The sequence below is a fragment of the Mus caroli genome, chromosome 1, assembly GCF_900094665.2.
Source record: "Mus caroli chromosome 1, CAROLI_EIJ_v1.1, whole genome shotgun sequence".
In the NCBI taxonomy this organism is placed as follows: Eukaryota; Metazoa; Chordata; class Mammalia; order Rodentia; family Muridae; genus Mus; species Mus caroli.
Window position 1 is genome coordinate 145,133,992 of NC_034570.1, and position 27,291 is coordinate 145,161,282.

The 27,291-nt window shown below is 43.3% G+C and overlaps 1 protein-coding gene across 9 annotated transcripts in view; it reads right to left on the bottom strand.

The window, feature by feature from the left end:
• Window positions 1-27,291, bottom strand: part of Cacna1e (calcium voltage-gated channel subunit alpha1 E) — a 486,129-nt gene that overhangs the window by 21,267 nt on the left and 437,571 nt on the right. For 7 of the 9 annotated variants that reach the window (XM_029476855.1, XM_029476841.1, XM_029476834.1 and 4 more), the window contains 11 exons: window positions 25,512-25,595; window positions 24,645-24,770; window positions 20,639-20,704; window positions 15,283-15,374; window positions 14,595-14,760; window positions 9,776-9,903; window positions 4,828-4,924; window positions 2,763-2,868; window positions 1,841-1,948; window positions 1,235-1,335; window positions 856-962 (listed from right to left, as the gene is read on the bottom strand). In XM_029476855.1, coding sequence (XP_029332715.1) covers window positions 856-962; window positions 1,235-1,335; window positions 1,841-1,948; window positions 2,763-2,868; window positions 4,828-4,924; window positions 9,776-9,903; window positions 14,595-14,760; window positions 15,283-15,374; window positions 20,639-20,704; window positions 24,645-24,770; window positions 25,512-25,595 — 1,181 coding nt within the window. Of the gene's footprint in view, window positions 1-855; window positions 963-1,234; window positions 1,336-1,840; window positions 1,949-2,762; window positions 2,869-4,827; window positions 4,925-6,718; window positions 6,816-9,775; window positions 9,904-14,594; window positions 14,761-15,282; window positions 15,375-20,638; window positions 20,705-24,644; window positions 24,771-25,511; window positions 25,596-27,291 lie in introns of all 9 variants that reach the window. The other 2 variants (XM_029476850.1, XM_029476828.1) reach the window with 1 other exon arrangement.

Here is a 27,291-nt window from a genome sequence, read left to right on the forward strand (position 1 = left end):
TCCCTCCATGGCCTCTGCATCAGCTCCTGCTCCCTGACCTGTTTGAGTTCCAGTCCTGACTTCCTTTGGTGATGAACAGCAGCATGGAAGTGTAAGCTGAATAAACCCTTTCCTCCCCAACTTGCTTCTTGGTCATCATGTTTGTGCAGGAATAGAAACCCTGACTAAGACACTGACTAACAGTCAACCAGTAGGTAAGCCTTAGAAACACTAGACCATTCTTCCACTCAGGGTCTGATTTTTTTCTTTCCGTTTATAAGGTCTTTTTGGTCATTAGAGAGTCTAAGATATAGTAGAAAGCCTCTAGAATCAGAAATGACTGATTTGAAAACCTATGTGCTGCCTCCTCTCAGTCATAGTCCCTGTCTGTTCATTTGAAAAATAGTGATAGCAATATATACATCTCCAAGGTATGGCAGAATCAAGAGAGCTAAGCAAACAGTATTGCTAGACCTGTCATCCCCAGGAGCAAATAATCCAGTGACTGTTGCTTCTCTTTCCCCCTTCGGCTCAGCAATCTCGACATCCATGCTGCCAGATCCATTGTGAGAGGACAACTAAACCCTTGAGATTATGATAATTCTCCCCAACAGAACTATAGCTAAGGTTAAGGTGTTAGTGCATTATAACGTGAGTCAGCACCTTTTGCTACCAACCTTCTGCTGCATCTACTGCCTCTGATGCCGGTTGCGGCATTACACATGCCTGGCTCATTTCTTCTCTTACTCCTGCTGACAAGTCAGGAGACAGTCAGCCTCAGGAAGGAACTGGCTCAGAGTATGATTTCCAGGCCTGAGCCATGGTGGCAGAATGCAAACAGGCGTCCCACAGACCCTTCATGTGGTTTTTACTCACAGGCCAGAAACAGGGTCCTGCTGGAGATAAGGCAGGGCTTTGGCATTAGCAATGATCTCCTGAGGCAGTGATGAGGGCTCCATGCGCTGGAACATGGGTGCATTTTTCTGAGGGGAGACAAAGAATTCCTGTGACTTTGTGAGGACTACTATGAAAAGCACCACAACTTACATGAGAGACAAAGAAAGACGACTGATTCTTTCCTTGACTATTTTAACCTTTCAGTTCCCCAGGTTTCTAATCCCACCTCACTTGAAAGTTCTTGAACTCCAAAACCCCTTCCACCTTTTTAGGGTACATTGTAGGGATACATGCAACCCACCCTCTAGAAATCCATGTCTACTCATGACCCATCCAATGTACTTTCAATGGTGCTTACCTGTTCTTCCAGCTGCTGTCTCTGTTTCTTTACCTTACTCTGTTTATAGTAGTCCATGATCATCATTGCTGCATAGATCTTGCCCACAGTCAGGTCAGAGGCTAGAAGCACAAGTGGAGCATGGGAATAAACAGGGAGGATACAGATGGCCATATGTGTCCACTCACCAAAGCAGCTTCGTGCTCTCAGTCACTCACACATCTACTATTTACTAAAGCTCCAAGGACACAAAGCGAATGGATCCATGCAATGAAGGCAGTGCTCACAGGACCGGATAGTAAGAAAGACACTAGTGAGCACAACTTCCTGTCATCCCAGATACTCATGTCTATGTAGCAACACAAATGCACAAGGGGTTACTGAACAGTCTTCTGTGGAGGAAGAGAGCTGTGTTCCCAGAGAAAGTTCATTCACAAAAGCAATGACCTGTCTTAAAAAGTTAGTTTAATGATGAATAAAAGTACTGTAGAAGTGGGGACTTAGATGTCTAATGGTAAAGGAGCAACCCTCCCTTATCGCCTTGATCACGCTGGTTTCCCTAAAAGATGTGGCCTTGGCATACTGGGCCACAGTGACAAGCACACTTAGAAGGAGGAGCCACCACACCTTTGGGCATGGGCACTAGCAGATCCAACATCTTTTGGGACAGGTGAGGCCAAATGGCCAGGGTCTCTTTTTGAAGCTCTGAGTCTAGCTGCTGTCTGTCTGCACCACCTAGAATAAGATAAATTATTAATAACCCAATCAGAACAGGCACAGGATAATGACGTCCAAGACGGAGGAGTGGGTGGGGGCAGGAGCTGAATCAGCGTGGCACCTCACATAATGAGAGGAAATCTCGGCACCGAGTGACAGAGCATCTGGCAACACCAGCATTTCTGCTGAGGAAGCAGAAGATACTTTGGCTCCTATTTTCAGTGACTCGGGCATATTCTTCCCCAGAAATCTGAGGCTGAGACCAAGATCAGCTTCCTCACTGGTTCTAACAGCCTCCTGGGTGCTCAGGAGATCTATCAGAGAGGGAAATGAAGGCCTCCATAAGGAAAACTCATGCTTCATCAAGACACATCATTCCTCCCACTGACCCTGACCATACAGTCTAAGGGACCTGGTTTTTAAAAAGGCAGGAGAAGGCAGGCTAAAGGTCTGTACAGATGCCACAGAGCGTTTCTCTCCCAGACCACTGAATAGCAATCATGATGGGTGTCCACTCTGTTGGCACCTGCTACAGATGCTTCCTAAGTCCCAAGACTTTGGAGAAACGATGCTTTATGGAAAAAAAAATACGGAATTAAATTTTCTATGCTCAACAAATATTTCTAGAATGCTAAGACATGGAATATCAAGTCATTTATTTTTACCAAAGAAAGGGCAAGCCTTCAAATTACTAAGTTAGAGGTAAAACCAGGTCACGGCCTTATCGGGAGCATGGCTGGCTGGGAAGTAGTTCAGATGACTTCATCCTATAGCAGGCTGCACAGGTTATAACATAGGGTGCAACCCTCTTCCCTTCCCCTACTAATCTGACCTTTGGCGATTTTAATGTCCAGAGCTGTCCGGATCAGAGCCATAAGTGTGGAGGTGAAGTGGACTGTCATGTCCTCAGCCACTGGCATGTTCATCAGGACCAACCTCTGTGTGAAAGAGAAAAGAGAAAGAGCAGGCAAAAACCAAATATATTGAAAGACACCTTGGTTTAAAAATAAAAGGGGAAGGAAAGTGCAGAGGTTAAATGCACAGACAGAAAAGAAGGGCAAGGATTCCCCATCCCCATGCCAGTCCCGCTCTCCCGGCTTCTCACTAAAGCTCATTTGTGGTTATTTTATCTAGGGACTGATGCCAAATGCCAAGGAAAGGAGGTTAGCTAATCATTCTTTACAACCCCTTCCCATGGGGAGTACTAGGAATATCTCCCAGAGAGATGGGAAGGGAGTCCCTTAGGGAACAGAGTCAGCTCTGAGAGGTGGCTCCACTCCCTGCTACAGAGGTGCTCTCTGTTTTATACTTGTCCCCACAAACACCCCCAAGGTCAATGGAAAGATGGGGGAGAGACTTGGCTCTGTTCATCTCACTTGAAAGGTGTATCCTGGTGCCCCCTTTTTAAGTCTTTCAAAGATGGAATTTGCCAGCACACGATTGAGCATGCAGAGAGTCCAACTCCTCGAAGGGATGAGGAGGAGCAGAATGGGCAGGGGAGAGTGCAAACAGGCTCGAGGAGGAGGGGGAGGAGCGCAGGGAAGACAGTCAGAGAAGGGGGGTGCAGGCAGGAGCAGAGTGGGCAGGCCCTGTTCCCCTCACCCAGAGGAAGGGATCCAACTGAAATGGCCAAATCCACTTTCAGAGAGTATCTTGCTTTAGGAATCTGTGAGACTCTCCTCCCGTTCCTCTCCCAGTTCATTCTATCAGGGCCTCATCCCAGGAATTCTTTCCCCACTGTGTGATACTTGTAGCTATCAGAGAAAGATATTATCGCAACTGCTGTGTATAAGGAGCCATGCCCTTGGGGATGAGGGTTTCTACGGACTACATTCCAGTGAGATGCTCTCTGGAGCAAGACTATTTGGAGGTAGCAGCAGAAGAGCCTCTGGCAGAACCGTCATCCCGGTGGTAGTGGTTGGTAGTGATTGGAGCCTGTTGTTCACAAGCCACACCTCTAATACTCAAATAGATCATCTTGCCTGCAGCAACTCTACAGACAGATGTGTTAGACTGTAAAGGTTGTTTCTTTGTTTGTATCTGAGTCCCATCATTCTTACTTCTGTGATAGTGGCAACCTTGCTATGATGTGTGCTTAGGTGAATGAGAAAACCCTGGAGTAGTTCTGGGCCAGTCTATACACAAGGGAGTTAACAGTAACTAGTACTGATAGGTGAAGAAAATGCCCGGCCCCGAAGCTGGGAGCATCCAAATGTCGCCCAGTGGACAATGCTGGTGTATGACCTCAAGAATTCTACCCACCACTTGGTCATGCTAAGAAGGCAAAGCTAACTGAACAAATCTGCCTGTTGTTGCCCTCTTTAAGGCCACTGGGGAAAGAAAGCTACGTTCCTGTCAGTTGTAAAATGCTTGAAGACATGTTCTTCTTTTGTGTTTGTGTCAGGAAGCTATGCTGTTGTTCCTTCCTACGTCACAGGGGGAGAAATTTATTACAAGTTTTCCTTCTAAAAATTTCTTCTAGAACAATCCTTAACGATTGCTCCATTATTTTCCTAATTTATGAGTGAAGCCATATTTTTTTTCTCTCAGCCTTTTTGGTGATAGATTTCCTTCTTGCCAATCCAACTATTCCCCGGCCACCACTCTGCCTCCTTTCAAAGGATACACGCCACTTAGCAGCACCTTTCTAGTAGCCCACTCACAAGAAGCCACACACGAGTAAGAACACGGTAACACGATAAAAGGTCCACGGTGAACAGCGCGAGAACCACTCCTGTATCCTTTATGACTCCATCTCATGAACCTTCCTGACTCCTGAATCCTCGCTTCCCATCTCCGCGCCCCCAACCCAGCTTCCTCCCAGAGTATGTCCTCCCCACAACTGGATCCCATTTCCTGTTGATCTCTAGCCCAGAACAAAGGAAGGGGTTTTCTACCTTATAGGCCACTTTGGAGGGACATCTCTTGCCGAGGCCTAGCGGTGGTGACATGAGAGTCAGCATTTCATACATCTCAGTGTAATGGATGCGGCCACTGCTCATGGGGGTGGTGAGTAGGGGCAGGACATGGGCGGGGCAGGAGGGGGTGGCAGGGACAGGAAAAGGGGGTGGGGATGGGGGAAAGGATGCAGACAAGTAGGAGAGAGGAACAGCATTCCCAGAGAGCCAAAACAAAGTAATACAGGAAACAGAAGAAAAACAAACAAAATGGACAAACAGGAAAAGAACAGGAGACCTGTTAATCAAGGCAAATCATACAAGTGACTCCGTCCTGGTGCAGATTTATATCACGCCCCACACAGACCCGGGAACACTAGTTACAACCTCTGGTCCCTCTGACACAGTCAGAAGGTGCTGACAGGGGTCGAGGGCGGGGCTCAGTTTCTCCTCCTCAGTTAGTGCTGGGCTGGCTTTGTGGTTCACTGCATCTAACCCCAAAGTAACACAAGCATGTCTTCAATTCCCAGGGCTGTGCGTGAGCGGTATAAACCGGATAGACGGTGCTCCAGCCGTGGGTAGGAGTCTCTGGCCCCTACTGGGGCTGGGATGCTGGCCTAGAAGTCAGGCCTGTCCCCTGCCCTGAACCCACAGGCAGAACGTCGTGTATCCCCCCTCTGTGGTATGTGTGCAGCAGGAGGCGGCGGCCGTTTGCGTTGAAAGTGGTGGGCTGAGGTTGCTGGTCAGAAAGTCGCCTCGTTGCTTCCACCTGGCTCCGTGAACAAGAGTGCTCTTTATTCCCCAGCATGCACCAGGTTGATGGCATGCTGGGGACAGAAGAAACAAAACCAGGAGGAAGAAGAGCATCTTGCATGCCATGCTACCCTCCCCAGCTCTCCCACATGCGGCTGCAGGTTTCACTGGGGTGGAGTTTAAAGAGTCTCAGCAGAGGCAGCTGTTCAGCCTCCTGAGTTCAGAATCAGGGTCACCATCCCAAGTCAGCTCCATCCATCACCTAGGCAGACATCCTTCCTGAGCCTGTATCTTCTGCTGCCTGAGCAGCGCTTTGCTTTGCCTTCCTCCCATAGCACCTGAAGCAGGGTTCATATTTAGCGGTCCTGGGCTTGGGAAAGTGACTAGGATACTCAATATCCAGGGTAATGCAGAGTTTGAACTTATATCTCGGAACCTGTTGGTCTAACCAAGAGGTAGTGACTTGGCAATTACGGCAGACCTCTTACAAGTGTGACTGGCAGGCACCAAAGGCATTAAATAATCAGTTCAAGATCCTTCTGTGTCTGTTGAAGTTATTTTAGTCTCTGTGCTATTAAATTCTCTAATAATTCTATGCTTTTTAAACTATGTTCATGGGTTGCCCTCTTCCCCTCTGTTCTACAGCTTCTATTGCTGATCCTGGAAAAAGCACCCAGGATCTGTGAGGGATAGCAGGGATAGGGATGACTAGGTTCACACTTTGAATCATGTGGTTCCATGAAAATGAAGGTCTCGTGAAGGGAAATCAGAACCCTTTTGCTTGATTAGAGGATTTCTGCATCCCAGAGAAAGGGGAAGTCCTTTGGTAGAACGTACAAGCTAAGATAAACTGGGGGATGTATGTGTAGGTGCACAGCAGTATATTTGTGGGAAAAGCCAAAAGGAGTGACTCTAGTGGCCTTTGTATTAAGTCTTTAACTCTCTTTTGCCTTCACCATAAAATGGCCCTTCTTCCTATATGGCAGCTGCTGGTTCTGGGAGGGGTTGGGCCTCTTTAAACTCAAAGGTAAGCAACATGAAGATTCTCTCATGTGGCGCAGTGGTGGTGGAGCAGAGGGCGGAGAGGGTTAGATGCTGCATCCCACTGCAGGTCATGGCTGGGGACTGGGGGGCAAACCTTGCAAGCCACCCTGTAGGGGCAGTTCTCTCCCAGGCCCAGAGGAGGCGAGATCACCCGCACTAATTTGTACATATCCTTATACGGGATCCTGCCGCTGGAAAGAAAGCACAGGTGGGTTAATAAGATACTCAGAAAAGAATGGGGAAGAAACGATGGCTTCTCCCTACAGGGACTGTCCCAAAGAGGTAAGACCAGTTTATTGGTGCCTGACATAATCAGACCAGAGTGATGAGAACCAGAGAACTACCAAACTATTCTCCCAATTTTCTCATGAAATCCGAGCCCATCTAATATCCAAAGGAGCCTAATGCCTAAGGTACCCAGAAATACCTGTGTGGCTCACTCCTGGCCTGAGGAGCCCAAGCTCCAGCTAGGCTTCTAAGAGCAAAAAGACAGCCAGTATGTCTCTGGCCACTGTCCAGAGCAGATGTCAGGTTGCCAACGTGTGGACTACAGAACTCTTTGCTTTCACACCCGTACTGATTACAGGCAGTTACTACGGGCCACCTGTCAGGGGCAGTGGGGAGTCAGCATGTTTCTGTAGACTGTGAGAGACAAATTTCCCACTAGGCTAATTAGCAAGAAACAGAGTTTGCATGAGAGAATTTGAAAGGGCTTTGGATCTCTCTGTGACATATACTGAGTTCAGCTTGGGTAAACGCTGCTCTATTCCACAGGAGCCTACCGGGATCCGTGTCCAAAACACAATCTGGAAAGATACCCCAGAAATATTTCCCTGCAGCTCCATTCCAGCCACTCAGGGTCTAGATTGATCCTGCAGAATTCCAGGAACACTGTGACCCTTTTTTGATAACCTTTTCTTCCAGGAACCTTCAAGAGACTTCTGGCTTCTTGTGGAAATAGAATAACTGACATAGGATTAATTCTCAGTGGTTAAAACATCTTCCCTGTCAGGGACCAGAACAAGGAAGCCATGGTGGGATCTGAAAGTCAGTATGCACCCTGGACCAGGCTGGGGGTTGCCATAGAAACGATGAGCACACTATCTCCATCTAAGCATCCTTTTAGGAAGCCTTATCAAAGCAAATGTTTTCTTCAGCTTCACTCTTTCTAGCCTTTTCCTGACTCGGTGCTGATTTGTCTTGTTTCTTTCCAGACAGTAGCTCACCGGCATGCCCAGTCTCTTACCCCTTGAAATGATGGAAAGTAGTCATGTGTCAATTTATTTTTACTTAAGAGTAGTAAATAGTGGCTTTCAACCCATTGCTTCTTTATATTAAGACCCCAACTCATTGCACGTTTGCTGGTTTCTTCTCAGCAACCTTATTCCATTGAGAAAACCAATTAAGATGTAACCAGAATAATTGGTAATTCTCTAGACATTGGAAATGACAGAAGGAGTTCCTCTCTGTTTTTTTGCTCAGTTCAGGTGACCAAGTTTTATGATTAGTCCTGTTGCAGCCTCTTCCCAGCAACTGCAATGAAGTGGGGGAATCTTTAATGCATTTGGCATTTAGAGCCACAGAGGAAATAAAACCAAAGGAAGTGCTGGTTCCAAGAGCCAAGGATGTCCGAGTGAGGCTAGATGTGTGATGCCATCCTTTGGTAGCAGATAGTGTCTCTTCAGTTACGTGAGTGAATAGGCATCCAAAATCAAGGCCATAAATGCTTTACAGATGGCAATTCTCCTCATTTCTGAGTTGCATTCACATACCATGTTGTCAAGTACCTAACAGTAGTATGCATGATATAATTACATGCTCACAAACACACACCAGGCTGGGTAGGTATCATTACCACCACTTGATAGATGGTTACATCACTTGTCCAAAGTGAGAAAATGGCTAAAGATTTAGGCTGAGTATCATTGTCCTCCAAGCCATCGCCGGTTGCACACTAAAACTTTTTGTTGGAAACTGAGTCCAGCAAGAAAAATCTGTTGCTTAGCCGCTGTATCAGGAAGGAGTCTACATAACCCCATGGCCTAGATCATTATTACAGAGGGGAAAGGAATTCTAATTCACCCATCCACCCTGAAAACAGTTAACCCAGGTTTAGCAGCTTCACAGATGGTAGATATGGGGAAGAATCACACATCATGAAGGGAGTATCAGGTGGAAGCAACGGTGGTCCACTCCTGTGAAGAAGAGCATTTCCTCAAGTATTGTCAGAGAGGGACCAGAATGAGGAGAGCGGGGAGTGAAGACCCAGAAGCTAAGTTTGCCTGGGCCAGCAAAGCTTTTCATTCATAGAATATCATACTGTCCTCATCAGCAAGGGCTAAAAACACTGTCTTTGTTCCTGAAACAGGGGTCAAAAGACTTTTTTTTTTTAAGAGTGAAGGTTTTGGCAATAGTTTAATAGTAAATATTTTGAACTGGAAGGTCAGACCACCTTTGTCCCAGTTATTCAGTTTTTCACTCTAGTGCAAGCACAGCCATAGACAATAGAGAAAACAAATGGCTGTAACCGTACCCCTATAAAAACTCATTTGTAAATGCAGTGAGCCAAACTTAACTGACAGGTGGTAATTTGCTGATCCCCACTCTAAAGTCTAGATGTCACATCACATCGGAACTATTGGACAGTGAAAGACAGCAAAGAGGTCAGCCCTGCCAGCTCCTGCCATTTAACTCAGTTTCATGTGATAAAAGCCCACAAGTCTAGAGGGCATCTGTTGGCAGGACCACCTACTTGATTATTTGAAATATTATGCCAGTGTTTTATTTAACTATATATGCTGAAAAGAATGAGGAAGAAAAGCACTAACCATGGTGGCCAGATATGTCCCATTGGCCAGAAACCACCTATCTGAGTCCCTGGTGACTCATAGCAAGAAAAGGGAGCAGGTTGGAAGCTCCCCTGGTTGTGTAGTCAATCTAGAGTATAATGAAATTGGCAAACAAGGGCACAGCCTGCCACAAAAAGAAAGAGGGGGTACAGAAGACCCAGGGAGAGAAGATTTGGGTGAATGGCTTGAGACCAGTGCCTCTTCCGTGAGCACCAAGAGGTGTTTCCTTCCTTTTTATAACAGGCAAGTATTTGAGAGATCTAGAAGCCCCTAATTTCTGGGTGGCCAAAAGGCCTACGCACCATGCTGCTCTGTCATATTCTGCCCAGACACGGACAAATTCATCTAAGTGGTGAGGCCCCAGGATGGAGGAATCTCGAGTCAGGTACTCAAAGTTGTCCATGATGACAGCCACGAACAGGTTGAGCATCTGGAGGGCAAAGAAAGAGAAGAGTTAGGAGGAAGTTAAGGCAGAGCTCAGGAAACAGATGGGCAGGCTCCAAGGCAAAGTTCTTAGGCAAAGCTTGGAGATCTTGCTAAATGCAACTCACTTTTGTTACTCAGACCGTGCATCTCGTTGTGTGGGCACTATGAGTTTATTCTTTTTTTATGCTGCTTTTCATTTGCACAATACGTTATCTGCTGTCATTACCTGTTTGACTTACTTAATTGTTCTTGTAGCAGAGGGAACAGTGCTTTCCACATTCTTAAAGGCTAGAGAAAGTCAAGGCCAGATAACAACATTGTCTCTCCAGCTTCCATCCTCATCCTGCTTTATGAAAATAGAGTCCCCAGAGAGCACAATGAGTGCCACAGAGCTAAAGAGCATGCTCCTCTGTGTGAAGCTGTCCATGGGTCTGTTCTCCACTACAGACCCAGTATGTGTCAAACTCAGTGACTCAGGTGCTGGAGGTGCTAGGATATGAGGTCAGAAAGTGCTAGTCTAGAGATAGACCCTCATGCCTAGCACAGTGCAAAGCAGGCCGTCACTAGATCTTGTTATATGATTACTCTTGAAAACTTATCTAGTATTTAGAAAAGACAGTGATATATTGGAAACAGAAAAAGGTTGCAAATCACGACAGCCATGAAAGCATCATATACAAGTGACGATAGAGACAGAAAAGTCTAGAAAGGGAATTTCTAGTAGCTAAAAAATCCTTGTAGAAGTCACTAGGTTTTTGAACTGAAGCACAATGGGGCAGGTCATATTTACCAGATCACATAAGCACAGAAGATAGTGCCTTAGGCAGAGGATGCAGCATGAATGTTAACAGAGATATGTAGGAACAGGGCCATTCTAGGGGTCCATAAGTAGAGTAGAACAGCCAGGGCCATGTACCAAATGACCGAAGCATCATGTTACCATGCTCTGGTCTGAACCAAAACCAGCCAACTAGCCAGACATTCCTGTATGTTTCATGGGCTGTTCTGTGTCTGTCTGAGCTAATCAGCTCTGGTATTCCACCACCCAAAACAGCCACAGACATTAGAAATATCAATGAGCATGGCTGAGTTCCAAGGAAGCTTTGTTTATGGATGGTGGAATTTGAATTTCATATAATTTCCACATGCCATGAAAATATTATTCATCTCTTGTTTGTCTCTCCCTCCTTTAAGACTGTAAAATTCATAGTTCATGGACCATATAAAACCAGGTAGCAAATCAGACTAGCCCATGGGCTAGAGGGTCTGCTCATCTGTAGTACAGAGTACTCTGTAGGCAAGCCAAGAGCTATTTGTCTTTGGAGATAACCTTGGTAATGGTATAGAAGGTAGGTATAGAACCAGGGTGAGAATGGTGTGCTCCTGGGCCTACTCATTCACAAGGACAGTACCAAAGACAAGAATAGACCAGTAAATAGTTCTATTGTGCTTCTGGGATGCCACTGATTACTCCTAGTACAGGCCCTGGCCTGGCCTAGTACTATAGTTCAATGAGGCACCATACTGTGACCTAAGCTTTACCCAGTCATTGAATCCTATTTTTCTCTAGCTCAATATGAGTGGGGATTCAACAAAAGCCAATGAAGAGGTATTGGGCAAAAGACATGGCCATCTCTATTACTCTTGGACATGAGAAGATGTAAGGTCTGGAGTTGCTACTCTAGCTGCCCGACAGGCATCAGATAGGGGTATTTGAAGAAGAAGCTCACATAAAGGGAAAGATTTATGAATAGAGAAGGATGAAAAGGGGAATTAAAATTTATCTTGGTGCTTGCCTTGCCCTAGGATACCCCAATGACAGGTGCTTATAAAATCCCATTTTGTTTATGCTATATCTAGCTAGGCTTTCTTACACTTAAAATTCAAGATTCCCACCTGATAGAAAAATTGGTTTTAAGTGGTTGGGTTCATTGGCTTGTCAAATATGCAGGCAGAGAATATAGGCTACAGAGAAAGTCTACAAGAAAGACATAATTCCTATAGTCTTAGCAACATGAAGAAGGTTGGATATATCCTAACAGCCATGGTCCCTTTTTACCACTGCCTATGTTACAAATGGATGACTGAAGGTTGACTTGTCTTCTCTGCACGTTAGGGTGAAGGACAGTCATCAGTTGGTACAGAAATGATCCAGTGTCAGGCCATCATAACAAGCATGATGGCTTCCTTCAGACTTCACTAACATGGCAAAGAAAACCTCGTCCCTCCTATTTCGGGTGCTGTTTGAGAACTGCTGTTTCACATAGCTGAACCCAACACCTCCCTCTGTCATTGAGATTTTATTCAGCCACTGCCTGGATTATGAGTGTTTTCTGTTTATATGCATACTCCTTTCGGGGCACTAATCATTAATGTTAATAGCTAATGTTAATAAAAACTATTAACATTGCTAATGCTTCATATTCTTGCATCCTTTAACAGTGTGCTGCACGCATTAGCATCTACTATTGGTTTTCATGCTCCTTTCAGCCCTTCAGGAGGAAGTTTTAATTCCCATCAGCTCTTTGAGAAAATAGATGCTTCTGATTTACAACTGCATTCTTAGCTCTTAGCACAATGTCTGGCACATCCAAGGGCCTCAGAAATCTCGGTTGGCTGGTTGATTTGAGATGAGCAGCGTGTGACTGGCCCAAGGTCACAAAGTTAGTCTTATTGTAGGACTGAGACTTGAAGGCAGGTCATCTCACACTGAATATAGCCTCATTAAAAATAACATTAATGTGAATTATGTAGCACTCTCTGTCTCACAATTCTAAAAGTAACCGTACAGCCTCCAATTAATTTTCCACTTTTGTCTCTGGTTTCTTTTAAATATTTATCATTAAACATTTAAACTATATAAGGTAAAATGGAGAGGTCTATGTGTCCCTTTCTGTTTTGATTTATTCTTATTGATAAGTGTTAATTCTCCTGTATATTGATTTCTTACTGGAGCTCACAAAGAGACTGTGTCTTGCTGACAGTTCTACTCTGGTGCCTAGCTTAGTGCCAGTCATTAGTAACCACTTGATAAAAATGGGCTGAAGATGTGAATGGATTAAGTTCCTTTCAGTAATTTTTATTATACATTGTGCTTTCAGATTTATAAACAATTCTGTGTTCTTTTTCATTGAAAAAAAAAGCTTCACGCCCATAGAAAAGAAATATATCAAAATGTATGCATTATTTCACTGTGCTTAATACTACTGCTGTCCAGCGTGAGGTGTTCCATGTTTATGTGTGTGCAGGTCCTCATGCGCATGAGTCTGTCATAAGTACACATGTGTTTGTGTGAGTGCTTGGATGGTATGTATACACACACAGAGACCACGTCAGGATACTGAGTGCCTTTCACATTTTGCCTTATTCCTTTGAGACAGGTTTTCTCACTGAACTTGGAGCTGAATTGGTGGTGAGCAAGCCCCAGCAATCCTGTCTCCGTGCCCCACTCCCAATTCCCCCAACGGTCCCACAGCAGTGGAGTTATAGGTATGTGGGAAGCTACACACAGCTTTCTTTTTTGCACAGCAAATACCATTTCCACTGAGCTACCTTCCCAGCCCTTTCCTGACATGTCTATACCATTTTAAAGACACTATATAAGAGCAAGTGCCTTAGCCTAGACTAAAATGGCAACAAAGCCAAAACCCAAAGGGGGAGGGGACTCCCAGAGTCCCTTTACACCCTACATTAACCTATGTACCAGGCAGAATGGCCTATCTTCAGGGCCCTTGCTATCACCAGAAAGCTGAATTGTCACATGTCTCTGTCCCCTCAGAGAAACTGGCCTGGCCATGAAACAGTTAAGTTACTTTTCAGTGAATGCCCTGCTTTTGAGCAGCAGCAGCAGCAGCAGCAGCAATATTTTAGTATTATATAGTTTTGTACAGCCAGTGGCATTTGCAGTGAAGTTGAGCTGAGGGACATTATGGGAGCCAGAAGGACTACAGTGACCTTTTCATTGATCTGGTGACACCTTATGTATTTATTCCATCCATCACTGCTAATCTGATGTGTGGGGAAGACATTTCTAGATGTTCTCTCTAAAAGAAGGAACTCAGAGGGCATTTCAGATCTCTTACCACTTCTCTAAGTAGAAATGTTCTACATATACTCCTCAATATTCACTAACACCCAACATCATCGCGTTTTCACACCAGAATGCTTGCCAGCTGCTGTCCAATTCCATGGCACCATAGTCAGGAGAGAATCACACCAATTACACTGCATGCGATCATTATTTGCCTCTGACGAATCCTATAAGCTTATAATTTCAAGGTACCTTTTCATAAACAGTTAAGAAAAAAAACCAGAATCTCCCAAACAGATGCAAGTCCTAGCTATTAAACAAACTACACGGGGCACAAAGAAGACAGGGGTTACCCCAGTAGCTCCAGAGACCACACGAAGTTTGGCGCTCTCTTCCCATGTTCAAGACATTATCCAGTCTCACAAGGACTCTCTTCTTGAAGGCACAAAGATCTCAACCAATAAGAGCCACCCTCCCTGCAAGGATTCTGAGGAGCACTTTGGTCCCCAAAGGCAATGATCTAATTCTTCTATAGCTTGGAGTGTGAGTGTGTATGTGAGGGATCAGGAACAAGGGAGCCAAGAGGCAGGGGAGAATGTGTGCATACACTATAGGAGCCTTCACTTTATCAGGCATGCCTCAAAGAAAGGCAAATTCTTACTCACCAGGAAGGAGCAGAAGAAGATGAAGGAGACAAAATAAACGTAGGCCAGGTCGGTGCCACAGCGCTCACTCTCATTCTGCCCTGAGGGTGCGGTGGTGTCAGGCTCGCAGCCCTTCTCACCGAGACAGGACAGCATAATCTCCTGCCAAGCCTCCCCTGTGGCACTCCTGAACACAGAAATCCATCTTGGTTAGAAGTCTTTATGTCCCATCCTACCTTGGGCTGCTATCCTATTCACACATGGGACTTTTTTCTTAACCCAGTGAGGCCCTTTTAGTATCTTCCACATGGAGAAGAATGCCCATCAGACCCTTTTCTTGTTCTTCCTCCCCGCCCACCATGTCTCCATCTGTTAAGGGTCTAATCTGATAGTGGTAGAACCCTAAGACTCCACAGAAACACAGCTACTCAAGGTTTCGGGTCTTAAATTGTTCCCATAAGAAGCTGTGTGCATCCCAGAGGACAAGTTGAAATACACAGAGTCACTACTGAGTCAGACAGTGATGAAACTTTCTAAGTCACCGGAAAGTTTGATTAAGGCAAACTTCCACTGCATGTCCTAACAAGAACAGCAGTGCAGAGTCAAGAGATCAAGAGGCTAGTCAGGATTCGCCATCCAGGGGCTTCTCCCCACCTTGGCAGCTGAAGACCATGAGGTCTCCAGCTTGAGTCGTTGTTCATCCAGGTACCTGAAAAGCAGCATGAGGGACCCAAAGAAACTCCGGAAGTTGTTGTGCCGGTTGATGTGACTCTCCTCATCTAACTTGATGTTTCCAAACACCTTGGGGGAGATGAGAGAAATCAATGAGCCGAATTGAGTTGTATCACATGTCCAGTACATGGTCATTAGATGCACAGGCAGGGTAGATAAAGTACAAGTAAAGACTGCTTGATGCTGGTCTCTGAAACAGATAACCCGGAGTGAGAGAGCTGACTTACACCATGTTCTTGGACTGATATGGAAACTAATTACCTCCCCCACTGCTATGTACAGCAATGGGACTAATGCTAGCAATGTTCAAGCAGTCCATAGATTGTAAATCTTTTAAATCATTCTGCATATACATAGCCTCCCCTATACTTAAATTGGAGATGCATTTTAGTCCCATTGGTACCTATGCAATCTACCAAAGGCATTGCTTAACAAGAGGACACACAGAGAGTCACCCCTCTTTTCTCATATCTAATAATTGTGAAAGGAAGTATCTGCAGTTGACAAAGATGTCATTTATGGTTTTGGTAGAAGCTACCAATATTCAAGCTGATCAGATATGAGAGGCACAGCTGTATGTTCCTTAGATAAATTTTCATTTAGAGTTTTCAGTCTCTAGAATCTGTTATCTGAATGCACAGCCAATGGAAATGAACACACATGCATCACCAGACAGACATAAATCTCACTGAAATAGGTAACTTAGGTGTAAGCTAAAAGCAAAGTCCGGGTAGTAGGATGAATGAAGGATAATTGGGCACACGAAAAGAAGAGCTGGAGACAAAGCCCTAACTTATATACATGGGGTTCTAGTTTTAATCCATTGTACCAGAGAGGAAAATAAAAAGAGGAAGGAGTAGAGAGAAAGAAAGGAAAAGAAAACAGGTAGTCCTGGCTACAGTGGGGGAGGGGGCACATGTGCATACACACAAACACACAGAGAGGGGGGGGGTAGGGAAATAGAGAAATAGAGAGAGACAGAGACAGACAGAGAGACAGAGTGCTTTATTAATGTACTGGACTCTGATCACTGATATTCATAGGAAAGGGAGCAGCACTCAGCAATATGTATGCACACACAGAGATAAACACTGACAATAATTCCAAGATGCTCCAATGAGAAGGGTGTGCTCTCCTCCTCCATCTGTGCTTCAGAGTCAGGACCAATCCTTCAAAGGCAGCACTGGTACAACTGACCACTTAAAGGGCCACCCTTCTACCCATCTGAGACAATTCCCAGCCTACATTTAGCGTGCTTCAGTTTATTCGATATGTGCTAAATGGAACACGTTTTCCCCTAACAGTTTTGAGAGTGTGCAATTGAGGAACAATCTCTGCCCCCAGCTATTTTGCTCAAGTAACTCCCACTGACACCTGCTTTGGGAATTTGTTCTCAGTGCTGGGTTTTTTTTTTTTTTTTTTTTTTTCAAAACCCAAATACTACTTGTCTTCGGGGAGAACGGAGGTGGCAAAGCAGGCAGCAGAGGGAAGAATAGAAGGAACAGATAAGAAAGAGATGGCTCCTCAAGAGACACATGACTTTTTAAAACCCCACCTAAGCAACCAAACCTCTTTCTTCCTGGATACTTCATGAGGTGACTGTTGTTATCCATAACCATTAAATTTCCTTCACTCTCTTCTTACTCCCTTAGCTAGAGGTCTATAAGTTGTACCCAATCTATTACATCAGTACACTTCACAGGGCCTTTTCTCCCTGGGACTCTCACAGTAGCATCATTAATTGCCCCAGCTATGACTTTTATCAAATACTCTGTGAAGTTGTTGGAGAGTGCACTGCAATTTTGTGCACATGATGTTATTGTAATTGTCAAGGAAGGCATAGCTACTTTGAATATATTCTAAGATAATTTTTAAGCCTCAAATGGATATTTATCATGGAAATGGTGAGTCTTAAAATCTCTTTGCATTTTTAAAATAACATCCTCTTAGCCTGTGACCGCGCATATACCAAAGGCTATGAAAAAGGAAGAAGGGTCACTTCTGAAAGTTGCAGGAAAGCCCAGGCCTCCATCTACTCTCACTTGGAATTAAATGCAGGACTGGAGGGCTCTGCTTGTGTTTAACCCATTCTTCTACTATAGTAAAGGACCTAAGGCCAGAAAAACCTCAGTAGCTTAACCTAGTTCACAGGCTGGAGAGCTACAAGAGCTAAGGCCAACGGCATCTCTTCTAACAATGAGTGCATATAAACCCCTTCCTATAAGGGACAAGTTGCTTATTTGTTCTGCAAAGATGTTGTCTTCTGAAAGGACTTTAAAAGTGCAGTATACCAGTTTGTCTTATAGATCCACCTGGCTGCCCTTTCTGTGTACATAAAAGCTTGCTCCTCCTATCCATTGTACCTTCTATTTGTGTGGGGCTCTTACATCTTTAGCTCTGTTTCTGATGATTACCTCCATTGCCTAACCTTGGCTGTCCTGGAACTCACTCTGTAGACCAGGCTGGCCCTGAGCTTAGAGATCCACTTGTCTCTGTCTCCAGAGAGTGCTGGGATTAAAAGCCTATGCTACCACACCTGGACCTAAGTTGCTCTTTAATTCCTTTTCACTTTTCTTTAATTCCTTCTTATAACTTTGAAACTTAGCTGGCAGGAGTTGGAGGCGGGTATTGCCCTGATGTCACCACTCCTTGTACTCTATTTAATAATCGATTTTTCTTTATCTCCTTGAACACATGGCTTAGCTCCCTTCCACTTCCTGGTGCCCCTTTTCTCCTCAAATTGTACATTTTATATTTTTCCTTGTTGAGCATCCCCCTTTTCACTATAGATCTTCACAAGAGTGAATACTAAGAACCATAGGACAGAGTCAATAGTAGGCTGTTTTGAGATTTTTTTCTGCCAATGAAATTAATCCAAAAACTCTTCATTTTAGCACCAGGCAAACTTTTTTGGACTAGAACACAAAGCAGTCACATTCTTTGCCAAAATATCACAAAAAAAGGTCTCTTGGCCAGATACTAACATTTTTCTCTTTTGAAACCAATTAACTCAGGCTCCCATGGTTCAAATCACCCTCAACACCATGGTCTTCCATGTTCTACTAGGATGGCCCTTTAAGCCCCACTTAAAGCATTCAAATGCTTTTCAAATCCAAAGGCCACATTTCTCCAAATAAAAGCATGGTCAGGCCTATCACAGCAATACCCCATTCCAACTTTTTTTCCTAGTTTGGGTTTCTGTTGCTGTGAGGAGACATCACAACTTTGGCAACTCTTATAAAGGAAAATATTTAATTTGGGCTAACTTACAGTTCAGAGGTTTAGTCCATTATGGACTCCATATGGAGGGAAACATGGTGGTGTGTAGGCAGATGTGGTACTAGAGAAGGAGCTGAGAGTTCTACATCTGGATTGCAGTCAGCAGGAAGGGAACTGCCTTGAACTTTTGGCACCTCAATGCTTACAGACCATCCCTACAGTGACACACTTTATCCAACAAGACAACACCTTCTAATAGTACCACTCTCTATGGACTTATGGCCCATTTTCATTCAAACCATCATAAGTTTTCTGTTTTGTGATGACTGCATTGGATATGGTCTTTTTAGTAACACACTCTGGAGTGTGCATAATTTGTACTTGTTTCTGGCTCTCTGTGACAGACTAGGCTGGGAATAGCCAGCTAAAGCAAGGCACAGTGGCCAAGGCATTTGTGTCTTTGTGGAAAAGCAGTCTCCATCTCCTACTGACAAGTCAAAAAAGTCCTTGCATTTGCTCCTCTTATGGGATGAAAGAAGGTGCAGTGCTAAGAACTGGGCTGTAAAGAGGCACAGCTAGGTTTCAATATCAGCTTTTTAACTTGTTATCTGAGAATATGAATAAGGTTAAAGGCTAATTAACCATGTTAAATGTCAGTGGAAACAATGAAACTCAATTACTCCTGATTATACTAATATGCCTTGCCCCTTCTCTTTGTATGTCTGCATGTATGTGTATGTTTGCATATAGGCATACAATAAGCACCATACCTGGCATACCAAGTAACTGGAGTAGACAGCATTATTAGCATCAATATGGGTCTTATCAGTAGGCTTGAAGATAGTCTCATTCCACCTTATTTTGCTTAAAGATGAAAGGGTTAAGCTATTTTATCATACAGAAACTTAGACATACTGAATTTAATTTAACCAATTTTTGGTTTGATACTATGTAAATTCTAAGGTAAAGTTTGGAGGGAGTTAATAGGTTCTTGAAGTTATCAAGAGAGCATTAAGTTCTGTGGCAATTGTTTCTAATGCTCCTGACATCATTTTACATATGTATTGTAAGATCTTCAGAGAAGGAAAACCACAGCCTTTTCACAGGCCTTGTGTATTCTGATGCTGGACATTTAGCTGTGGTTTTGGAGAATACCTTCAGGCCATAGATTTAGAGGAAGAGGGAGAATAAGAGATCTTTTGGAAAGAATCTAGGCAAGACAGCTGATCAGGAGGCTTGGAAACTGAGGCAGTGGCTCCGGGTAGCTTGGTGGCCAGGTGGCCAATACCATTGAGGAGGCACCCAGACTTCCTGACTCAGGGGGACTGTTAGATAAAGTTCTGAGGGGGGTTAGTTATGCAGCTCCTTAAGTCAGAAAGGATGCCTTCTTTAGACAATCAAAAAGCCCGTGGACCCCATCAAATAGGTTAGGGGATGCATGCTCATTGTTTATGGAAGCAGGTCATCTACCCCAGATGATTCTTGTTCTTAGAAAGAACATTTCTTCTTGAGGTTCAGTGAACCTCTAGCTAGCCACACAAATATCCAAGACAGAACTTGATCTGATATCAAGTTCTAAAAATTTTGAGGATGTGAGTAGGCCAGGGAATTATCCAGCAAGTTCCACGGCCCTGTACAATAGGAATTGGTTGGAATATGGCTCTGGGGCTCCCTAGGATGGGCAGTAACAAGTCTTAGAGAACTTAGACAGTTAAAACTTAACATCGATTCATTTGGTATCATCACTTATAGGGGGAACAGCTATCTAACCTTCTTTTTGGTCAAGTCCAAATAACAGAGATCGTCAGAAACAATCCTTACTTTAGTTGCAATGCGAGTCCCTCTCTCTCTGAAAACAGTGATGTCATTTTGCTTTAGTTCTATCATAGAAGCCTAGCTACTCCTAAGTCAGCAGCATGATTAGAAGACCTCAGATGAATCCCCCAGAGCAGACCACCCTGAATACCTAGGGAACCACTTGGCCCATGTGAAAGTCCCAAGATCATAATGCAACAAGATGGTGGAGAAGTTTCTCAGTCAAGTGACACTGTACACATCATCCTCAACTCTGCCAGAGACGATGTGGGCAGCTGCTGCCCCATCAGACCACTCACCTGCATCCCAATGATGGCGTAGATGAAGAAAAGCATGGCAATCAGAAGGCAGACATAAGGAAGAGCCTGCAAGGGAAGCAAGAGATAATAATTAATCAAGGAGACCACTGCTCCTGTAGACATTGGCAAGATAGAAGCTCTTGCCCTGAGGCTATTTGAAGCAGGACTGACACTGCTGTTCTGTTTGGAGTAGTCTTTCCTTTTTTAAAATACTCCCAAGTCTTCTGATGGATATGTGACCCCTATCTCCAAAGAGGGCTAGCAAAACTTTCTGAGTTTGAGAGACATTTCACTTGACATGTAGAAGACAAATAATCTTAGCAACTGTGACCCAAATTAAAGAAGAAGAACTAAGTTTTGGCTTCAAGGTCTCTGCATTGCTCCCTCTCATCCCCATATCTAATGTATAACTCATAGTGGGGGATCTGGAGGCAAAGCTAAATGACTAGAGGCTCCTTGTTATCCATTCCTAGAAGTATCTTTTATCTTCTGATGAAACACCATTTTCCAGTGCTTAATCCTTTCAATATTTTATCGTATTTCACATAAATTCCCCCAAAGCCTGCTAAGTGTCAGCCATTATGAAACTGTAATGAATCCATGAGACAAAAATGTAAAAATCTATATTGTGTATGCTTACTGCCACTTTGTGATGATAACATTTCTATTTATGAAAATAGAAGGCAAGGACTTGCTCTTGATATTCTGGGGCAGGGGTAGACACAGGACAGTTGAGCTTTGGAGCAGTATGGACCAATATGGTTGTGTAGTGATCCTTGTACTGACATGAAATTCCCTCTTCTTTACCATTCAGTAAGCTCCCGGGCAGCCAGTGCCATTGTGAGTCTCAATCTTGTCATGAGTGTGTACACCATGAGTCCCAGGAGACCAGTCAAAGGCTTTCAGATGGCTGGAGCAGGGCAGAGCTTATCAACAGAGTTAGCAAAATGAAGAGCCCCAAGAGGGACTATTTATAACTTGAATAGAGTATAGGCTTAAATTTTTTCTGAACTTACTTTTAATGAGGGATTTTAAATGGTTTTAACCTCCCTTCTAGCCTACCACTCACCAGAGGCAGTGGGAAAGAAAGGATATTAGGATATGAGGGGAAGTGGACCTGTTTATAAATTGTCTTTTGGAGCAAATCCCACCTGCATTGTCAGGAAATTAGCAGTTCAGTTTACAGGATTTAGCAGTTGGCAGCTCTATCCCCTAGCAAACACTTCACAAATATCCCCGCAGTCTAGTTTGGTATTGCCAGGATAGTAAACATGAGTCAGCAGTGGCGCTGTGACCTAGCAGAGACAACTAGGTCTCAGCCAAATAAGCATGAGTCAGCAGGAAGAATTAGGACCAACAGGGACCCCAAGAGAAGTTATTTTGTCCTGTGTGTGTGTGTGTGTGTGTGTGTGTGTGTGTGTGTGTGTGTGTGAAGATCAGTGAAGATGTGAGACTAACAAGCATTGCAGAGGTATGCTTTGCCATTCTTTTTTGGTTCCTATTTATGCTCCCTCCAAACATCATGTGTCCTCCACAGGTCCTCACCACGTGTCCTGTCTCAGCATATGAGTCTGTCTTAGCAAATCTCTATGTCAGTCTGTATCAGCTGACATCACTCTGCCAACTGCCCTAAGTCTGTAGAAGCAACAAGAAGCCACCAGCATACCACCAAAGTTTTTTTTTTTGGTGCATTTCTTACTATGGAGTCATGACAAATGGAGCTAAACAATGCAGTGTAAGACAGACCAATACATGCATACCACTAATAGAAGGATCCTTCATCACACATCCTTTCACATGCTTGTTTTAGCAAAACATCCTTTTCCTGTGTCCACTTCAAGAAAACACTTCTTCACGTGTTTGCCCCCAGCAAAACACTATCTGACACAACTGACTTTCCAAAGAACCCTTAAGTTTCCACTTCAATAGAGGACAAATTAAAATGCACCTGAAAACCAATGAGGAGGCTCCTCCTCTTCCTTAAAGCACTGAGTCCCAGGGTATAAGGAAAGGAATTGCTTCATTTCCACAAAGATTGGCAAAGGAGGCAGGTTCTCCGCTGCCTGCACTGATGCTCTATGACCTAGTCTACCCATTTGGCTTGGCCTTGTTCTTTCTTTGTCACCCAAAGTCTCCAGTACAAGATCATCTTCCTATTCCAAACCTTGGGAGAACACCAAAGATTCCATCTGTTCTAGCTCCTGTTCTTTCTGGTCACAAAATGCATTCTAATATAAAATAATAGAAAAGAGTTTTGACATTCTGAACATGGGGTTGAGAGAGATCTGGATGAATCCTAGGATTAGGTCAGAGTAGGTAAGGGAATGGTATCGTGTTAATATCGGACATCTCTCTGCTTTGGATTTGCGTAAGTGAATTTACCTTTAAATTTTTTGTTGTTAGGCAATCTGCTTCTGTACAGCATCACAGAACTGTCCTGAAGATAAAACACCCATCCAGACTATCACCCCACTGGGATTCAGATGCACTTGCCTTCTACGTTCTTGTAACACCCACTAAATATGCTACCCATTTGGTTGTCAGTTTTTGACATCATTTTCTTTAGCTTCAATAGGACACAGTGTCACAGAGTCTCAGTGATGGGATAACATGACAGTATGACACTTATTTCTTAGACTCACTAACAACTGACGCCTGATGGGCAGCCCTTTTAAAATAAAATAAAAAAAACAGCTTTAAAAGCAGTCCATCTTTCTAATTCTAAATCTGAACTCACCCAAGAATCAGAGGGCAAACTCATAAGGTTTTAAACTTCCCCTCTGTCATCTAACCCTGGAACACTGGAGTTCATTGGGGTAAGGCCTCTGTGGGAATAACCCTGCCAAAAAATTGGTTCTTGCTAGGGCTAGGGTGGAAAAGCGAAGGCCATATCTTGGAATCTGGACATGATAGTCACTGATTCATCTCAAACTGCAAAGATTCTGATGATGAAACAAATCAATAGGAAATATGTTAGAATATATAATAATATAATAAGGAAACTCCCTTTTCAGGTGATTACATGCTATGATTTTACTGTCCTGATCTCTTAAATTTAATTAAATGTATAAATAGAAGGGGGAGGACAATTTGGTGAATCTATGGTTTGTCATCTTTGAATCAATTTTATCAAATTTATTTTTAATATATTAATTGAAAAACTTTGTCTGCAAGAAAAGAAATGCACCCAGGCCTCAGTGATCTAATTGTGTTATTTGTTAAATGTCAAAAAGACATTTAATTTATGCTATTGTTAGAGCTCAAAGAAAGTGTGTTTGGAAACTTTACTAATATTGTCATTGAAGTGGGTTTCAGGCGTCTATGTTTTAACAAACCTTTATATGCCCGGACATATGCACAGTCCCATGAGAATGTTTAAAAGAAACTATACTGCAATAACTTGATCAAACATTCCTAGCTTTTATAAGACTTTGTGTGTGTGTGTGTGTGTGTGTGTGTGTGTGTGTGTGTGTACGTGCACATGCACATACACGCACCATTAGTATACTATTCATTCAGTAGTTCAAGAGATGCCCAGGCTGAAGACATGGTGAACTGTACATGAGTCATCTTTTTTATGAAGTATGAGTTGAAAAGTCCTCTGAAAAACTTTTCCATGAAGTTAAGTCACTGACAAGTTCCTGAACACACTGAAGGCATCTGACAACATGTATGTATGGGCAGGACTGCTCAAGGAGATTTAGAATACTCAAGGACAGCACATAATTCACAAAGCATATCCCTGTCTCAGTGCTGAGAGAAAAAAAAAAGACTCATTACAAAGTGAAAGCGATACATTATTTTTTTTTTTAGAATAAGATTCTGTAATGTAGATATGAATTGATCACTATCCAGCCAACCTGCGCTATAATCAAGAACTATTGTTTTTATGCTTCTAATGAGCTTCAAGTTTACAAACTCCTTCCTAGAGGTGAAGGAACCAGGGTGAGGGTGCCGCTGCAGTGTTGTCTGGCGTGTGGTGCTCCACCCTCGGGGAGCCTCTTACCTTAAAGGACTGCACGAAGGTCCACAGTAAGATGCGGATGGTGTAGCCCTGTCTCAGAAGCTTTATGAGCCGTGCAGCTCGGAAGAGCTTCAGAAAGCTCATATTGAAGCCACTGGTGTTCACCAGCTGGTGGACCAAAAGGAAACATGTAATTAGTGACAATATGCTCATTTAGAAAGATCTAAGCACTGGTATTTTCGCATTTATTCCTTATTCAGATCACAAAATAGATGGCAGTCTCTGTCTTTTGCAGTTAACCTAACTCCTGTTGAGGGGCACCCAGTGAGTCTCCCTCTAAGCCTCCCAGCTGAGCTCCTCGAGTCCTAGGTAGATAGATGGGTTTGAGGAGTACGCCAGCACACAGGGGAGGAAAACTGGCTTCCCCAATTTCTCCTAATGCTCTAAATTCTGCACTTAGATTCCTAAAGAGCAGCCTCCTAAGCCCCTCAACACAATGGCGTTCTGGTATTCAATAATTACAATAAAGCTCTCCACATGATCTTTAGGATGAACTAGTTTAGGGAAACACTTTCAGTCTAACAACTTGGAGGTTAAAGACACTATGTTTCTCTTTGGAGAATTCAGCCAAACACCCAATATTAGCTTTCTTCCAACACCTCTGTTGCACTACGCCATTAGATATCTTCTATTTGGGTCATGCAAATATACCTAATGCTTCTATGAGCACTATCACCATCCCCAAGTTTATTTTCTCAGATTATTGCTCAGGAAGGGTGAAGTGGACTTCCAACACGAAGGGGACCTGTTTGATTAGATGGGTTATAAATGGAGTGTATGTGGAGAAGATGTTTTCTAAATACTACACCAGGATACAGCTTAACTACGGCAATCTTGTGAATCATTCACCTTGCTGTCTGTCAGGATAATTTCTGTGATACTGCCGATCACCGTGATGAAGTCAAAGATGTTCCAGGTATCTCGGAAGTAGTTCTGCCATGTGCATTCAATAACACGAACATTATAAGGAAAGAAAGAAAGAAAAACCATCTTTCATTATATAACTTTGTCACTTGGAATTAAAACTTGTCAATTCATGCATAAGTTCATTCTAACTTTGGGCTCAGTTTCCTGTTTCTAACCCGAAATTCTGTTTCTCCTTTACTAATTTGGGAACTCCTCATTTTTAAAACAGTTCCACAACTATTTGCAGACCATGTTTTTGAAACTGTCACTAAAAATCCCATAAGAAAGGTTGGTTTTTTTTTTTAATTAGCAAACATTTGTTTTTACCCATGCTACTGAGTTTGACCAACAAAGAAAAAGCTTTACATTTGTCATGTATATACATTAGGGAATTGGGATAAGTACGTGGCCATTAAACATTAGGCATCATACAACTTTAACCTCTCAGTTATTTTTATTGCTTCATTTTTATTGCTTCAATGGGACTAAAGGTAACAGACAGCAGCAAAGCTGTCTTTTCAGAACAGATGATTGACAGTAGGATGAATAGGCTCCAACTCCCCCATCCCTTTTCTGCTCTGTTATACCATAAGAGTAGTTAAGTGTTATATATAAACGAGGAGATTGATTGAATATGATATGGGAGAGATATAAAAGACCCAGAGAGTCCACTAACCAGATTAACTCCACTTGCTTCAGAATGTATGATGTGTCCATCCAATCTCAGATAGCACATACCTTGGACTACATTATTCAAAACAGGAAACCCATTCCTCCAAAATGTCCACTTGACTTTCCCCTTAGTACCAGGTACCATCAGTTTTGGGGATGACACCAAAGCGTCCTCTGACCTACTCTTACATTTATCATCATATGATCTTTATCCTCTTTTCCAGATCCTTGATATTCTTTCTGCTCATTTGTCCTTCTTGTGGGTCTGAAGGTTGGGTAATGCCAAATGTCCCAAGTTTATAGAGTACTGAATAGAAGGCTTGGCTAAAACAGTGAAGCTATGCCACAGAGAAAGGATTGTACAGAGGGAGGCTTTGTTTAATGAGCATTATCTATTGAAGATTGTAAGACAGCTATTATTATCCTTGTTTTCTGTGTGGGAAAACTAAAGTTTAGGGAGATCTCATTGCAGAGCCACATATATTTTAGTGTGTGTGTGTACAGATGTACTCAACTTTGTGAACAAGTTCATCTTCTAGTGGAGCACTTAACTCACTAATAAGGGAGCCAAGTGGGGCCCTGAAGGTCCCCAAATTTCAAGGCTCTCCTATTCTCCATACAGAGATGAATTTCCTCATTTCAGAGGATTAGAAGCCTTGAATTCCAATTGAGGATGCCTTACAATAGCACATCCCATATTGTGCACTACAGTAATCTTCTATTTTATCTGTAGTTTCATTTTCTATGATCTTAGTTACTTACAATCCAAAATATTAAGTGAAAAATTATAGGACGCTAAAGAGAAGATCTGAAGTGCTTTCTTTAAGTGAAAACTCTCAACTTGATAGGACAAAACACATTTCAGTCAAAGACCTCATAATAATGTTGCTGCTAATGACACACTATATACACAGTGGGTCTCATAATATGCTGTCTGGTGATGGAGCTATTACAGTTTGTAAATGCATACTATGATATTTACAAAGCGACAAGATCACCAAACAATATTTGTGCTAATTTGACATAATTAACAGATTAACAATGTTAGTGT